General features: G+C 40.1%; 1 protein-coding gene across 1 annotated transcript; it reads left to right on the top strand.

The window, feature by feature from the left end:
* myf6 (myogenic factor 6) lies at positions 1-17,027 on the top strand. Its single transcript, XM_079334875.1, has 6 exons — positions 1-159; positions 1,445-1,520; positions 10,523-10,640; positions 14,543-15,095; positions 15,550-15,643; positions 16,636-17,027. The coding sequence occupies exons 1-6, from the start codon at positions 118-120 to the stop codon at positions 16,743-16,745; spliced, it is 993 nt and encodes a 330-aa protein (XP_079191001.1). The 5' UTR covers positions 1-117; the 3' UTR covers positions 16,746-17,027.
* Positions 17,028-17,480: the final 453 nt, after the last annotated feature.

Genomic DNA, 17,480 nt, shown 5'->3' with positions numbered 1-17,480 from the left:
TCACCTGTGTTTGATTACCCCTGAGTCTGTTTAGTCAGTTCATTGTGAGTATCTTTGGTAGTCTGTAATTTGTCGTTTGTCTACCTCTGCTACTGGATTTACTTTGTTTTTCTCCTCATGGCTTTTTTTTTTTTTTTTTGGACGTTTTGGACATATTATGTGAGTTTTGTTTTTGACTTTTGTTTTAACATACCTTTGGGGTTTTTTTTGTACCTGCAATTGGGTCCTCCTCCCTGTTTTTCAACCTGTCATCCATGGCACTAAGAGTATACATTAAGACCAAAGTTAAAGTTGTGGTTGCTGTGGTTAGACAGTTTCTGTTTGAGTAGAAACTGAACGTCTGTGTGTTTTTTGTTACTGCTTGCTCTGCTGCCCCCAAGAGTGACGAAATTAATAAAATAAAAATCCATCATGGTGGTTTTAAGGCTTTCCTTCTCGCACACTGCTGTGTTCGTGTCATAAACCACCTGCTTAGTCATTTCCGTCGTCTTTTCTACTTTATGGTAATAAAAAAATCTTTGCGTCAACAAATGAGCCTACTTTCTCTCTCGTTAAATTTATCCCCCTCCAATTCTGGTGTTTTGTCCTTTAGCCAGCTGTTTCCTTTCCTGAGGTAAATCTCTATAAATCAATGGAAGTTAATCTGCTGAGAAGATTGTGTGCTCGCTCCAGCTATGGGGGCTCTCTATCTCCATTGGTTACAGAGCATCCATCAAGTGCTCAATGAAGGCTCAGCGGAGCAGTGACTCCACGATCCCCTCTAACCCCATCACCCTGACCCACCCCCTGATCCCCTCCCTGCTCGTCTTCATGCTCATCTCTCGGTAATTAGTTTATAAAGATCGACTTATACTGCAGAGATAAGGCACAAACCTTTACAGAAATGTATCAGCTGTTATCTGTTGGTAAGTTTTACGCTCTATATCCGCTCCTGCTTTATCTCCATGTCTTTTTGGCCCGATTGCAAAACAATTCTTCCTCCAGCGATGTCTCAAGGGCGGCAGTGTCTGGCTGCATTGGAAAGTCGATCTGATTGCCCTGTCATTCATCATGTAACTTTAACTCTGGGGGCACAGTGAAGTGAAGTGAAGACTTCTTTTTCTGCGGTGATATAAAGCTCAGGCTGCAAGGGTGCAAATCATCTTCGAACACCGTACTGCAGGGGCAGAGGGGTTTTGAAATTCCATTCATTCTCTCCAGGAGCATCTTTGTGGCTGTATCTCACCTGACACAAGGGTTTCAATACCACGTGCACACTTATCAGCTAGAAACTCTGCAGAGAACTGTATTACTGCAATAAAAATGAGTTTAAAAAAAAAAACAGGAAAGGAGGAATTTGGACCCTTGTGTTGTCCAGATAAATGTCAAACTAACAAACAGAATAAGAATCTTACCAAAGGTTTCCTTGGTTTGAACCCCAGTTGACCCTCTTGTGTTTATCCAGGTTGGCCTACGCAGCTCCTCCCCTTTTACCCACCACGCCAGACCTCCTTCCTCTGGATGTACAGGTGAGAACCTTTGTTGACAAGCAAAATATTTCTCAAACTAGAAGACAAATGTTGAAATAACAAATCCAGACTTTTTACAAGCAGATTGTGTTAATTGATGTTAACACCAAATACACGGCAGACCACTTGTTAGCTCTCCTTTTTACATGCTAAGACTTAGTGATGGATAAAATGATGGGAGGAAAATAAAAATCTGCTTTTGTTGAGCATGCATTAAAAACTTGTCATAGATATCTTTGGCCAGGAGGACTTGATAAGAGTTACAAAACAATTTGGTCATTTCACTGTATAACACCAAAATGTTGCATTACACCTAAAAAAAACATCCAGCACATTTAATGGACTTGTGTTCCAATAAAGCTTATATATATATGCTTTTCCTTTAATTGCGACAGTCATTTTCTATATCCACTAATTGATTGAGATGCATGCTGCGGATAATGCTTCTCATGTTTGAACATAACAAAACAGCTTCATTATGTTTGTTCCACCTGTATGTTCTTTTGTTGCTATTGTAAACCTACGGTATCGTACCATGTCCACTTTAACTGCAGGATCAGAAGTAAAATAACTTGGCAAAAAATGGCAGCCATCTTTACATCAAAGTATTCATAGAAATATTTTCTACCACAAGTTAGCACAGGAGATTCTAAAAACAGGTTTATGTGAAACAGAATGAAATGGTTTCTCAAAATAATCGGGACAAATCTATGACTTTTTTTTTTTTTAATCCCAAATTCGTGTTTTTGCAACATTTCAAAAGCACTAGATTAATTTAATCTGCTATTGGTCTTTTTGTGAGAACAATCCTTCATCCTGTGGAAACATGGATCCATTAGCCTACATTTTGTCAAATATTTGGGGTTTTGTGTACTTGGTCATGGTGGGATTATGTCTTTTTTTTGGTTGTGCAGCTCCTGGGGAGATGAGAAATCTCACATATACTCTCAGCTCGCTGCGTGGAGCTTTTTCTTTCTTTCTTTGTAACCACTCTCCTCAGACCAAAGGAGGTTTTCTTTTACAAGGAGTCAACACAGGGACCACATGGAGAGGGAGAATCAAGGAAAACATGTCCGACAATCACAAGCACTGTCCCTCTGACGTCGCCTTTCATCTGCCTGACATGGTTAAAGTGGGGGGAGCATTGAGAAGAGCTCTAGAATCAGGGAATGGTATATTTTAAGACTTTATTTGATGATGCTAATGCTAAACAGCCTTTGTTTTAGAAAGTAAAGATGTGCATACATTTGTCAAGGGAAGGGTCAGGCAGGTCATTCCGGAGGATGAAAAGTGGAGCCTCTGGTCCAAGATGACTCAATCTCCTCCTATTATTCATCTTCCTGAGCGTCTTCTTTCCACTCGAGAAGCATGAAGAAATGACTCAAAACTCAAACATTGCACTCCTCACTCAAAAAGAATGTCCAAATGAGCGTGCTGCTCTTGAGCATCAGCGCTGCACTCTTGAAACAAAGGCTGAAATTTGAAAAACTTCAGACGAAGAGAGCTTGATTTTCAGCCAGGAGCGGAACTGTGCTGGTGGGAAACTGAACTGAACGTCTAATAGCAGTTTAAAGTTACAGTTTGTGTTGTGATAATTTGACCAGGAGCCAGAGGGTGCTTGAGTTCTAATGGGCTCTGTGATGGGCTCGGGTACGGTGATTAGCCAGGGGGCTTTAAGATGAACCTTGGGCAGCGCAGGGTTTCAGCTCCCCGCTGGTGTAAACTGTGGGTGGCATGGAGATAAAACACGAGGCAGACTCGGAGTTGTTTGTGCTGCCTGTTTGTGGTCTGCATCCATGCAGGGGCGTGTGCGCAGTCCTTATGGCTTTTCAGTGTAGCACCAGGACGCTAAAAACCTCCTACACAGGGAACGAGGTGTAATAACACAGCTTTTGTTTAGCCAACACATGCAGCTGAGAAATCCAGCTCCGTGTAGGTGTTTAGAGTCTGAAAAATTGTTTTAAGCTCATGGAAAATGTCCAAAGATTGTAAAAAAAACACCAAGGTTTTTTTTAACTTTTTGAATGCTTTTCTGTCTTAAAAATTATGCAGTTAGAGTGATTTTCACTAAGTATACTTGAACTGCATCAAAAACTTGAATAAATGCATTAACATTCCTCAGTGTGTTAATCCACCTGGGCAGACAACATCCAGTATTCACTCCTGGAGGTCCCTGGTTAAATTTGGGGGGTCCTGCTCCACCTGTCCCACATACTCCGAGCACCCAGGATCACCAACCAGAGAGGTGGTCCTGCCTGGCTCCGTCCACACCACGAGCCCGCCCTATCAACGCTAAACAGTGTGAAACAACACATTAACCAGCGGCCTGTCCAAATGTCAGCTGAGACGAGTGCTTGCTTTAAAAACGACCACCACGCATCTAGTCATCACACTGTGTGGTCTCCTCATGAAGATAATGTGGTCGAGTTTTTGAGTTGTTGTCGTAATCTGTGTTAAAGCGTCTGAATCACAGGCTGGTGGAAAACAAAGAAGAAATCAGTTCAAGTTTAGATATAGACGAGAACCCAAAGAATGTATGACATTTGAGACCGGGTTGATATTGACATGATCAACCCGGTTGATGCTGAAAAATCTGCAGTTCCTCGAGTGTCCTCTTGAGGCCGGCTGCAAAAGCCCAGGAATTCCCATTAGGTCCAAAATTAAAATAGACATTTTTGTTTTCAATAATTCCCCTTTTTATCTGTGCACACTGCAGTAAGGGGGATGTACTTTTTTTGAAAACTCAACTGTTTTTACGATATTTAGGCCAAAAGTCAAGCATATATTTGCATACTAAGGGGTGGGCTGATTTGTGGGTGCGTTGAAGCCATTTGCCAGGAGGGTTTAGGTCAGCTTCAACTCCAACTCTTTGCCTGTTACTAGACTGACCGAAAGTGTAGATGTCAGCATTTCCAATATGGCGACCACCAATCGTTGTAGTTCAAAGGATGACGTTATTGATACTATGTCCATGTTAAGGCCTTTACTTACACAATGAGCATATTAAACTACCAAAGATTATATAAAGTACTAAAATTAAGTCGAACTTGAACTGGTACAAAAATGAAACACTACTAAACCAACAATAATAATACAATCACATATGACAGTGTAAATCGGGAAAAAAAACCCTAATACTTTCTTCTCAAGAAAAAACAAAAAAGACTCATCTTCCTCCTAAAATTCTCAACACCTCTGTGCCTTTTGGGAAAGAAGGCTACAGTGGTGTTAATGAAAGTTTTGAGCTTGAATTAAACCACACTTTCTTTGCAAACTTGACAGAAATGATGTGTAGGGAAGTTTGTGAATGGGCTGATTGACAATAAGTAAATGATCTCTTAGAATCAATTGAAAACATTCATAACTTTAGATGAAATGTATTTATATTTACAGTGTCTTCTCATAAAAACCTGAACCATCAATACAAAGACATAGCTATGATGTTAGGACATTTTTTGGCATTTCAAGTATAATACCGCAAGGGATTAATATCGCGACACTTTGGTCCTATCGTGCAATCCAAAACCTCACTACTGTTCCACACATAAATCTCACAGAGCATGACTAACACGGCGGTAACTGGAGCCGAGTCCGACAGTCCCCGCGGACCCTGGCCTGCATGTCAGTGTTCCAGGACGCTTTGCCGCAAGGACCAGCCCCACAACCTCCATGGGCCCCCCGGAGACCCTGTGAAACCAAACAGTGAGGTCAGCTCTGGGCTCCCATCTCACAGCGAGGATTACACACACATACTCACATAGAAAGAGAGCTGAGACCACTGAGGCTGCACTTGGATTAAGTCATTAAGGGTAACCATCCCCTAAAACCTCAGCCAGGGACTTTCTCTGGAAAAAGATATTCTCTTCTCACAGCCATTGATTTTCTGTCTGTGCGCTGACCTGAGAGGCTTGTAGGGAACTATAGCTCGGATGGACACTTATTTAATTCAACTATGTTTTTACTTGTCAGTCAACTAAACCAACAACAACACTGTAGGATTCCTCTATCGTTGACAGATTGCTGGATGGTGTATGGTATTGACATGACCTGTTAAGGCTTACTGGACTGGTGCTAGATTCTTGCCAGGGTAGCTCAGGGTAAGCTGTTGTATTTGAAGAGTTGAGAGATGTCCTCTAATAGTTCTTTCTCTGCAAAAACATTGTCACAATAAAGAACCCTCACAATGAGACAATTCCAAAAAAAAAGGTGCATACTGACGTTTCCCTATCAATAATATAACACCCCCTGACCATTTCCCTGCATGCACCTGCACTACTATCATACCCACACAATGAAACTCAATCTGCAATAACTTCCACAACAGTAACGCTAGATTTTTTTATTGTATCAAACAGGTGGCGATTACTTTCAGAGTGACGCAACTGACGTGCAAGGTATTGTTTCAGACCTGTGTTTGTCTGCATGAGTGTGCACACAGGCATGTATGGCACAGCAGATAGGACAGTTGATACTCCATTAGTTCTTTGTTCCAACAACCGCACACCTTCTGAATACTCTGGGATGCTGCCCACGTGAACATAAAAACACACACGCATGCTACAGTGGCATGGACACACACACACATACCCCATCAACGATGCTAAATTACTCTCCCCTGTGTTTAGACAGTAATGGTAGTCAAGAGGGTCTTGGGTGTGGAGAGCAACCTGTTGAGAATAATTCACATAAGTGTCAAAAGTTGGAATCTCAGGATTGTCTTACACTTTGTGGGCCACACACGTATGGATGGACAAAGCGTTAAGCCCATTTGTCAACATTATGGGGATAAATTGTAAATCAAATTACATTTATTACCTTCAGCTAAGTCAGACTCATCAATATTCGAGTGAGGAGTAAAGTCTTTGGGGCAATTTAACATGTAATGTAGATCGTGGAAATGTATTATTAAAAACGGATTTCTTTAATGAAAGAACTTGGAAGTGTTTCATGTCTTAAAAATATGGATTTAAAAGGGGGTGCGGTTTAAGCTACAAGATTTATTCATATTTTGTACATTTGTAAAAAGGCTTTTGGGTTTCCACTTTAATTTTTCATCATTATTCATTATTTCTGGAGAACATGTTTCAGCGTTCGATCGCTTTGAAGAGCAGTTTCATAAGATAGCCTTTAAAATAGTAAAGAAGACCTTCGGGAGTGATAAAGATTCTGGGGAAAGAAAAAAGTAAATATCTTTGGTGCATATCTATGCATCATAAATGTCTTTATTTGGGAGCAGTTATACATTGCATGTGATGTACAACAAGTCATAGATTCATTTTAAGTACATTTATTTTGGAAAACCAAGTAAAGGCTAGAATGGATTTCTCAAATTGCAGGCTCGATCAGAGAGCTGGACTTAAAACATATCAAACAAAGGGAGATTCTATTTACATCCTTACAATGAAGTTCAGTGTACAAATACTTCCAAATGAGATGGATGACTGTCCTCTTAATTTACCATCTATAGTCCCTACATGTGGATGACCTGTCCTGAATTTGATTTGATAACCAGTTTCATAACAGAAACAAATGGGCTGCAAGCAATGGGAAGGTTCAAGTAATGTCTGGAATTAGCAGATGATTGTTTACTCCAAAAATGTAAGAAGTTATGGAGACTTTAGTTTCTGGATTACATTTTCAAAGCTAGTTTTCCCAAGATGATATTTTATCTGTCTGATCAATACTTTTACACGGACAGAAAACGTCCCAAGAAGACATTGGCGATAGGGAAGCTGGAACCACTTCATATTTAGCATTTCAGCTTGATATAGGTTTAGAACGGTCAGTCATCAAAATGTTGTGAGTTGACTAAAGACCAAGACAACAAATGGGATCTCTAACATTTATAGATACTTGCAACGCTAATTTTCAGTTGTTTATTCTGGATTATAGGCCCTTTTGAAGAAGGTTCATATTAACTAAATGTGTAGATCAAAAGGATAAAACTTTGGTTTTGGTTAAGAATGGCTCACCATAAGGGTTGTGCTGGACATGACTGTGATGTTTACGCACTGCAGCTTCATGGCTATCATATTGCTTGCATCCAGCCAAAGCTTCAATACCCTTTGCTATCTGTTGTTTTTATGATAGACCCCATATAACCAATTATTCAGCGCAGCAGTGCCCCTCTTCCCACTCGTCAACACTCACATTCATCAATATCCTATTAGTTTCACTTGGAGCCAGGCACCTTATCCTCCTTCCCCTGCAAAAATAAAAGTCAGCTCTTGTTGATATTCAAGAGCCACAATTTTCATTGTAACAAAACACGCTTTGTTCTAGGCTCAGACACTTCAGGAAAAACTAATATTGGGGGATCATTGTCACTGAGGTTGCCAGGGCTACAGTCACACTTGCTGATGATTGGATTTTGGTGTTATCGCTGGCTTCATCCCCCGACTCCCAAAGGCAGTGTGATATTAATGATAGCGATGTTCCACCATATCGTTTACAGGCGGCGACATCAAAGCAAATGTGAACCCCTCTTCTTTTGATTTTGATTTAATTTTCACACACTCTTTGCAATAGCAGTCACTTTAGTATAATATCTTGAATAAGAGCCAGAATGAGGCAGAGGGCCAGGCAGAGGGCAACAGGGTTAATGTCTCACACCTCACTGGCCAGACGAAAGGGTCTGCTATCTCCTACAGCCGGGTCAAGGCTGGTGCCCTCTCTAAGTCCCAGTCAGTGGATCTGTCTGGAAGTCAGACAAGGATACAACACCAAACGCACACACTACACTCAACAGCTAATCTAATCCATCACTCTCCTGAACGAGGACAGAATCAATCAGGAGGGACCTTCAGATCACGTCCAACTAAATCACCATCAGCTGTCTGTTGATAAGCCTTTTCCTCGTTTTTGTTAAAGGGCAGACATGTTGAAAAAATGGCAGAAAAATAATAAATCAGAACAGCTGCTAAGATCTGCTAGCCCTTTTAAGCTAGTTGTTGTAATGAGTTATTATACTTTGCACCAATGTGTGTATACAAACCTTTAAGCCAGTCCATCAATACCGGTCCATTTGCAAGGCGGTATTGACATTGTCCAACCAGGGTGCAACACTGTTATCGTGCCTCATAGTGCAATTCTCTGAGGTCATAGAGAGTTAGCTAGCAAACGACCAAGCTAGCAAGCTCTTTCCCCTCGCTAATTGATGTACTTCAGCCGGCCCGGCCTTTGAACTGAATCCCTGTGTCGTCCACCAGAGAGAAGGCAGATGCCATCAGCGTTGCTTTCCCCTCACGCCTTTGAAACCCAAACCCACCCATCTAACCCGCAGCCCAGAGCAGGAGTGAGACAAGCCGTCTGTTAGCTTAGCTCCAGAGACAGTTTACTCCCCACTTTGTTTGACCACTGTTGAGTCTGGACTGTTAGTTTGAGGGAGCCAAGCCAAAAAGATTAGCTCTGTTTTTCAGTGGGAGATGGTATCATACTCGTTGCTGCTCCTGACTCTCTTAGAGCTTTTGGAGCCATTGTTTGTGCAAGACATTAGCCTTGACTGGCACTCAGTGAACGTTATACAGGTTTAACCACAATTACACTTGTTGTAAACATAGTTTGTGGAACTGTAATAGCTGGCACTTAGGCAACCTGCCTGTAAAAGAAATAGTCATTTATTGTGCCAAAAACCCTAAACTTTGGCTTAAAGGTTTGTAGAACCTTTTGTATCTTTTAAATTTTAATTCTCCCATGTGGCAAAAAAAGGAAATTACATTTCTAGCTCACCTAACTTTTAGATAAGTGGTGTTTTATTACTGGTCTTACTCATTGCAAACTAATCTTTGGAAAGGGATTTTGCAAGAAAAAGACAGTCCTGCTGAGGAAGATTACTTCTTATAATTGCATGAACTGGTTTGACATCTGAAGTTATTTATGGCTGGAAATGAAACTGGTTAATAAGCAGTGTAGCTGAAGAGGAGGAATTTACTGCTCATTGTATGCACCTGTTGCATCTTTTATTGGCCTCTGTAGCACATGGCTGCTAGTAGATGACACCAATTATTACCTTTTCTTTATAGATTTGAATGATTAATAAACAAACATCTTATGTATTACACTACCAGAGGGAAAATAGACGCAATAAACGTCTTTCATTTTTCTTTTAGACAGCTCTCTTCCTCATGTGACATTCATCAATGTCCTAACACAACACCACTATTAAAATACAGAAGTGCATTGAGATATGACCACTCTTTTCCATCATCCTCTGTTTGAGTCAGTACCGGAGACCTTAGGTCAAAGTGTCGAGACCCCAGGTGAGGCATTGTCATCGGGCCCATGACTAGAGTACTTAACCTTTTATAGGCTAAATCATATCCCAGGTGTGGAGCAGGGTTATATACGGTGCGTTGGTCACAGGGATTAGAGTTTCCTCTAAAACAACCCAATGAGTGTGTAGCCTGTCCGAGGCAGGAGGTGCACTTAAGCTTGGGCGGAGGTGGGGTGGGGGGGGTAAGAGGTGTATGATGTGGGGCGGAGAAAGACAAGGTCCTACAGTTCATGTTCATTATCAGTTCAGTTTGTGACCTTCATGTCAGCACTAGTCCTAACTGGATCCCCTTTCTAACACTCGCTGGAGAGAGAAAAAACACATGGTCATGATGTGTAAGACAATATGAAACTGCTGGCTTGCATGTTTTTTTTCTTTCTATTAAACAGTAAGGAAATGTATGATGCTATCAGATAAACTACAGAATCAACAACTAGCTTGTGATTACATTTATTGTTATAAACGGGACACTGACCATTGAGCAAACTGCATGGACTTTATGACCAACAGAGTCAAATCATGTGGTATCACGACACAGTTTTTCATATGATGCCATTTTAGGTCCATCTACATTTGTATTGAAGTCATGTCACCCTACACATGAGACAAATTAAAGTCAATCAGTGTTAGACGACAGCAGATGGTCTGTGCATTGTGTTTTATGTTGAAATTGACTTAATGCTCTATGCGTTCCTGGGTCTGACTTCCTGTCTTGATCTATCTGATCTTTTCACCCTGACAGGTGCTGGAAGTGGCTCCGTGGAAAATATATTTGGTTATATATTACAAGCTGAGAAGGCTGGATTGGCACCTCTGGGGCACCGGAGACGGACTGCAAAGCATGGATCCTGCAGCATTGGGTAATTTGCATTTAATTCCAGGTAGTTTTGGTGTTAAAAGGTGACGAGACTTTGATTTTGGATATCACCTGCTGAGGTTAAACATATTTTCTCTTTTGCTGTGCATCCAAATCTCATACAATAAAACACTGTCGAATAACACATCAAATGCAGAATAAGAACTGATAGATATTTGGTCAATGTGATTAAATACTCATCGTTCACCAGGAAGAAATACTTTATCTATGTAAATGTTAATCATTGATATTCCCACACTTCATACTTATGGATTTCTTCTTTTCCACTATGACGCATGAAAAGTTAAATACATTTGTCAAGTAGCCCAGTGGTTAGTGCCAAAGCAATAGCAGGTGGCCCTGGTTTAAATCCAACCTGTGGCTCTTTTTCCGTATGTCATTCCTCTCTCTCTCACCCTCTCTCTCTCACCCTCTCTCCCCAAATTTTGGACCCCCTCTACTGTCCTGTCGCTTAATAAGGATATATAAAACCTTAACAATGAACTAGTAAATGGCAATACAAAATGAGAGAATATTGGGAACTATTCATTTAAGAGTCAAATAATTTTGTCTAAATCAAGGTGAAAATTATACCGTCATAGTGTTTGTCTGCTGGGTCTCGGAGAAGTGGTGTAACTGAAATACTGAAATAACATATTCCCTTTAGTAAAGATTGAGTCAGAAGAGTAAGACTACAAAAATCTGCAGCACACAGTTGTATATCATTATATCTTTCTCACTTCTCCCACAGCTCCTGATCAATTATTTACCTTGTGAATTTTTTTTGAATATGCGAGTGCTCTGAGAGACACTGACTGTCCCCGCTAGGATCATGTCCAATTTTAAAGTTCAAAATACTGAGGTGCTGCCAAAGAGCAGAGAGCCTTTTTAAACCTGCTTGTGGATTTCATGCGACTCAAGGCAGAGCAGCTCAGAATCACAAGATAAACCACCTGAACTTAGTTTACAAAAGTTTTATATTTTACCACAAGTAGAAATAAGGATGTTTAACTGCACAATAAATATCCTGTAACATAATCAATTGGTCATTTTAAAATGATCTGCCAGCAGAAGCTAGACTACCAAGAATAACAAGCCAATGAAAACAATAAATCTCTGTCCAAAGTTTAAGAAAAGTTCCAAAGAGTAACTTTGAATTTTTATAATTAGGCAATCACACTCACCTGTGTACGCTAGCCTCATCTGCCTGCTTGTCTTCATGCTAAAAAATAGCTAATGATTAGCTTCAGCCTTATTTGACGCAACAGTTTTTTGTACGAAAGTTGTGTCCCGCCCCCCTCAAATGTTGTGCAATTTTTAACTTATCAAACAAGCTACTTTGTGTTAAGTGGTGTTTTAGAAGCTGGTTTTCAGGTTTCTTTGCTGCATCTAAAAACAGATTCTTATCTAGAAAACAACTTTATTTAAATAGTCCTGTACAAGTTTTCATCATTTTAAATTCTAATTCAAGTCGGCAGAGCTGTTGACTCCAGGCCTCTTTGGATTCTGGACAGATTTACACTTCCCACAGTCCATCCTGACTCCACCTCCTCGCCTGAGAGGCCAGATCCACCAGTTTGAGTTTCTACTCATGCAGTCTCATGATTCTCCTTGACAGCTGAAGCGTCAACCCCTTGACACTGACGGGAATTTACGGTCCAGTTCAGGATGCACAGTAGCCCCAGGGAGTGAATGCACCACTGGTGAACAGCAGGGACACGACTCCAGTCTTCTCAATAGCCCAGTCAGCCCAGTTATTAAAATCGAATACAGTTTGAATTTAGATTTCACTTGACAATATAATCATTTCATCAGCGATTTCAGAAAAGTATAGTTTGTCCACTGCAACATATTTATCTTACAAAAATGCAAATCTGTACTTTGTTGTGCTGAAGTAGCAGTGACGAAATTCTATTTAAAATCAACTTATTTTACATTTATAGTTGGACATCCAACACCACCATCTACATAAATACTGAGGCTTCAACAGCTTCACTGTTTTATGAACGAGCAGTAGCCTTTTTCATTGTTTTAGAATCCCTCTTCGGCGCTGACACCCGCCCCATATCCAATGGTGACAGGCCTGACCTGAATATAGTTGGTTAAGAATCTGTCGACACAGGAGGAAATAAAACATGAATGTGAAGATTTTTCTTGTTTTGACAACTTCGACTGAATATCCTTTCATACTGACTCTTCACCGTTGTTTCCAGTGGAAAAAGTTGAAGCAACTCGCTACTGAACTGGGGACTGCAGCCATTATTTAGCGCGTGTGTGTGTGTTAACTTCGGCATGTTTCTTGCTTTGTTTGGTGATGTTCTTTCACATACTCACTACCTCTGTCTGCTCGGTTTATGGATGGGGAGAGAAAGCACATCAACATTGCTCAGATGGACAAAAACATGTCGTGGAACGAATGCTAATGTTGGTGTTATCTGCTTAAATGGGTAAATAAGCCATTATCTTTTAACAAACTAGACGTATTCAATTAAAAGGTGATACTATGCCAGTGTGCCTGTGTTTACAGATCAATTAGAGTGCAGTCCACTAATGCAGGATTTAACTGCTGATTGGAAAAGTGTTACAGAAAATGACAAGTTAATCTTAGAGTATGACTGGCAACCCTGAAATGTATCCTTATTTATGGTCTATTGTTTAACTATGAAGCATAAACCCACACTCAATGTGTTTTGCTTTATCTTAAGTAGAGCTGTGTCATGTTTCCTCTGTATTTTTCCTTTCCCATAGACAGACCAGAGAATGCTGTATATAGTTTACAAAGCGTTTGCCTTGGTGTAGCCGTTGGGGAATGGTATGTTCAGTTGTAACCTGTTAGAAATCCCAACATAGATCGACTGGAATGTGCAGAGTCAAAACAGCTTTGAGAAGCACATGCATGGTAGGTTATAAATAGAAACATGGCTCATTCATCTCAGATTCATAAAGGAGATTAAAGCCTGTGAGGAGGTGATGTATAGCCTCGAGCATTTCTGCTGCAACCTTGAAAGGTCTACAATTGGAAACTTCACAGGAGTGAATGTGAGGGAATCCTATTTTTGTATGACTGAGGGTTTTACTTTTACCCAGCGGATGCCCCCCCCCCCCCCACCCTCCCCCATTGCCCAACCCTCCCCCATTGCCCAACCCAGGGTTCTGTTACGATGTTGTGGAAGGCTGAGAGTCACGGGTGCTTTACATCATTTGTCAGGGTGTCGGAAATACTATTAGCTGTAAACATGGAATCGATACACTTCACAATAACGTGTCATTTTTACTACACTCAAGTCATGTTATACAGACTGTTAGTCCGACTAACACAACTACAATAATGCTGCTGCTGGTCGATTGACGCTGGCATGTATACACCATCAAACTCAAACTGGCAGAGGGACAAAATAGTTATCCATGTTTCAACAGTTGGATATACATCAACTATGCCCGCTCGCTTGTTTGTTGATTGTTTGGAATGTGACGCAAGTGAACTGGAAGAAGGCCTGGTTAAATATGTTAATAGCCACATAAGAATTATAAAGAAGCAATAAGAAAGTGTTTTCTGTTTTAAAATGGCACTAATAACCTCTAACATTCAGTTGTCCCTTTGGAACAACATCATGTCTTTCACTTTCCTTTTTTAGTGGCAACACTATAAGCTGCTATATTGTTCCGGCTGCAGATATTTGAAGCACCTGTCATGAAACCTGAGGTGACATTTCAATAGCTTCTGGAGCTCTTAATATATGTATGTGTGTATGTACATTTCCTACATAAAGTCAGACGGGTTGTAAAGAGCCATTGAAAAAAAAAGATCCTTGATGCAGTGTGACAGCCCAAGTGTTGGATAGAGTTTCACATTCTATATATAATCCTGGTGACTTGTGTCCCTGCTGCTCTGTTTAAATGCCACAGAGTCCCACTGTCAAAACAGAGAGAGGGGTGCCACAATATGATGGACCTTTTTGAGACCAACACTTATCTTTTCAATGATTTGCGTTATTTGGAAGAAGGAGATCATGGACCATTGCAGCACCTGGACATGGCAGGGGTGTCTCCTCTTTACAACGGCAATGACAGCCCGCTAAATGAGGATAATATTCCATCTGAGACCGGGGGAGAGAGCAGCGGGGAGGAGCACGTCCTCGCACCCCCAGGTCTCCGTGCACATTGCGAGGGCCAGTGCCTCATGTGGGCCTGCAAGATTTGCAAGAGGAAGTCGGCGCCCACGGACAGACGCAAGGCGGCCACGTTGAGGGAGAGGAGGAGGCTGAAGAAGATCAACGAGGCCTTCGACGCACTGAAGAGAAAGACGGTCGCCAACCCAAACCAGAGGCTACCCAAGGTGGAGATTTTACGCAGTGCCATCAGCTACATCGAGAGGCTGCAGGACTTGCTTCAGACTCTGGACGAGCAAGAGAAAATGCAAAATGGATCTTCACACAACTTTGACGCTAAAGGACACAATGTAAGCTGCACAACATGTCCAAAAACACATGTCCTAGTATTCCCAAGATCTTCAATAGGAGTCTTTGAGTGTACCAGTAGCATTTACATGACTTGATAATATCTTAAGATAGCTTTTATTTTAAATAGTATCATTAAAGCAAGTGTAATATTCATAATAGTTGTGTTGCTTGTAATGCCATAGTGATACATTTACAAACTGTCTTTGGTATTTTTATTTCAGATGAAACCTACATTGTAATTCTAAGTTTGCAACTATTATTAACAATACGATTACTACTAATATTGACCATCTTTTCCATTTGAAACAGTTTCCAATGACATTCCCAACTTTTGTAACAGTTTTCTGTTTCTTTTTCATGTCTGCAAATAACATACAATTTGATGAAGCATTGCTTGTCTTAATATTTAACCATGAATTGCATGTAATGGATATCATGCGACATGTGTTAAAGGTGTCCGGTCATGATTTCCAGTGGAAAAAGTCCTCGGAGTCCTGGCCGACCTCTGCTGATCATTCCACCAGAGCCATTGTGAACCAAAGAGAAGGTACGTCCGTCAAACTTCTTATAATAGACCGTGAAACGCACATGATGTTGAACGTGTGTTTTATGATAAGAGGGATATGTCTATTTGACTGTGTTGAGAAATTGGAAAGTGAAAACTGGAATGGCCATTAGGCCAAACTTCAAGCTATGTCAAGACATTTAATACTAAGTTATCTGCACTAGCAAACCAGCCAATTCCTAGCTAACATTTTGTTTTTTTTAGTTGCTTATTAGTTAGAAACAATATTATCGATACATCTATATCTATACAAAAGTAATGCTAACTTTGAAGTGGTTAAATCCTCTGTTATGATGTTGTACTGTTTGTTTCAAGTTGCAAAGTTATGATAGATTTCAGAAACAGGAAGCCATTTGAAAGTGAAAATTTGGAAGAACATGGGGCAACATCTAATGTTACCATTCAACCCCTTTCAAGCCAACATTAACATTTGATGTTTTACATCATTGAAGTTGTTGAATGTTGTTGAATGCTAAGTTGACTGTTTGCGAGAGGTCACTAATTGGTTATTAGATAGATAGATAGATAGATACTTTATTGATCCCGAGGGAAATTCCAAGGGAAATTAATTTAAATAGGTTGTCATAACCTGAAATATGGGACAGTTTTGATTTGAATTATTTGCTGGTGGTGCAATTCGGAATGGCTTAAATATCTAGCTTTATGTTGGAAAGACATTGGTTAAACGTTTATATTAGCTTTTGTCTAATCATAGATAATGGGTTTATCAAATATATTTTTATTCCTTGAAATGTGGCCTGATGTCACTTCAGATATTCACTTTCCATCGTTCTTTGTTGCTGACTTGCTGTGAAATTGTAACAATGCCATTCTCTAAACATTTAAATATAGCAACCTCAACTAATTCTTACAACCTGATAACAGGATTTGAGCTTGCCACCCTGAGGGTGGATGAAACTGGCAAAAGTTTGTACAGAATGAACTAAGTTGTATTTTTTCCCTTTGAATTACAGTAAACGGTGAGAGTACTGGATCCTCAAGTCTCCTACGCCTGTCATCCATTGTGGACAGCATCAACAACGACGATAAAGCCAAAATCAGCGAGGACATCTCACAAAACTGAAACATTAATAGTGAAGATTTTGACTTAACAATTTAAATTTAAAAATGTCCATTATTATCTCAAAGGTATTTCCATTATTTATTAAGCCACTCTGCTTTCCATGTGTCTTCATTTTTACAGCAGAAGCAACAAATTTGTACATATTTTATAACGATGTGATTTACTAGATTTATTTATTTTATATTCAGAAGCACACACACACACTCTTTGAGACAGCTGATATTGTATTTACGTATTTGTACATAACTGACAAATAAAAAGCTACTTTTGCATTACTCCAAACCACAATATTCCTTCTTCTTTAACGGCATTCAGGAACATGAGCAATTTCAGAGGCAACAGTTTTCTCTGTAATGTACAATTTGAGCAAGAATGTGCATTGAAGCCTCTGGATATTAGCTTTGAAAGAGTAAAAGTGCAAAATGACTCATATGTGTCTCATTAAGCATCCACAAAAAGTTAGCAGTTAGTATATGCAATGCTATGCTAGCAGTATATGCTATAAAATGAGATTTCCCAGTATTTTCTGAAAGTCATTCATGAAATACTTGTAGCAGTGTTAGCTAATGCTGAAATGTAGAATGCAATAGCAGACCTGCACATACTTTACTACAGTAGATGTCAATAATCAATGTCTTCTAATGTCACAGCCGGCTAACATTGCTAAATGTGTGCATAAATAGAAAACTAGCGAGATATCAGTAAGTTTACAGAAATAAAAGATGAGAACATTTT

The sequence above is a fragment of the Symphodus melops genome (assembly GCF_947650265.1).
Source record: "Symphodus melops genome assembly, chromosome: 22".
In the NCBI taxonomy this organism is placed as follows: Eukaryota; Metazoa; Chordata; class Actinopteri; order Labriformes; family Labridae; genus Symphodus; species Symphodus melops.
Note: the sequence above shows the minus strand (reverse complement) of the source record. Positions and strands in the feature narration are given on the sequence as shown.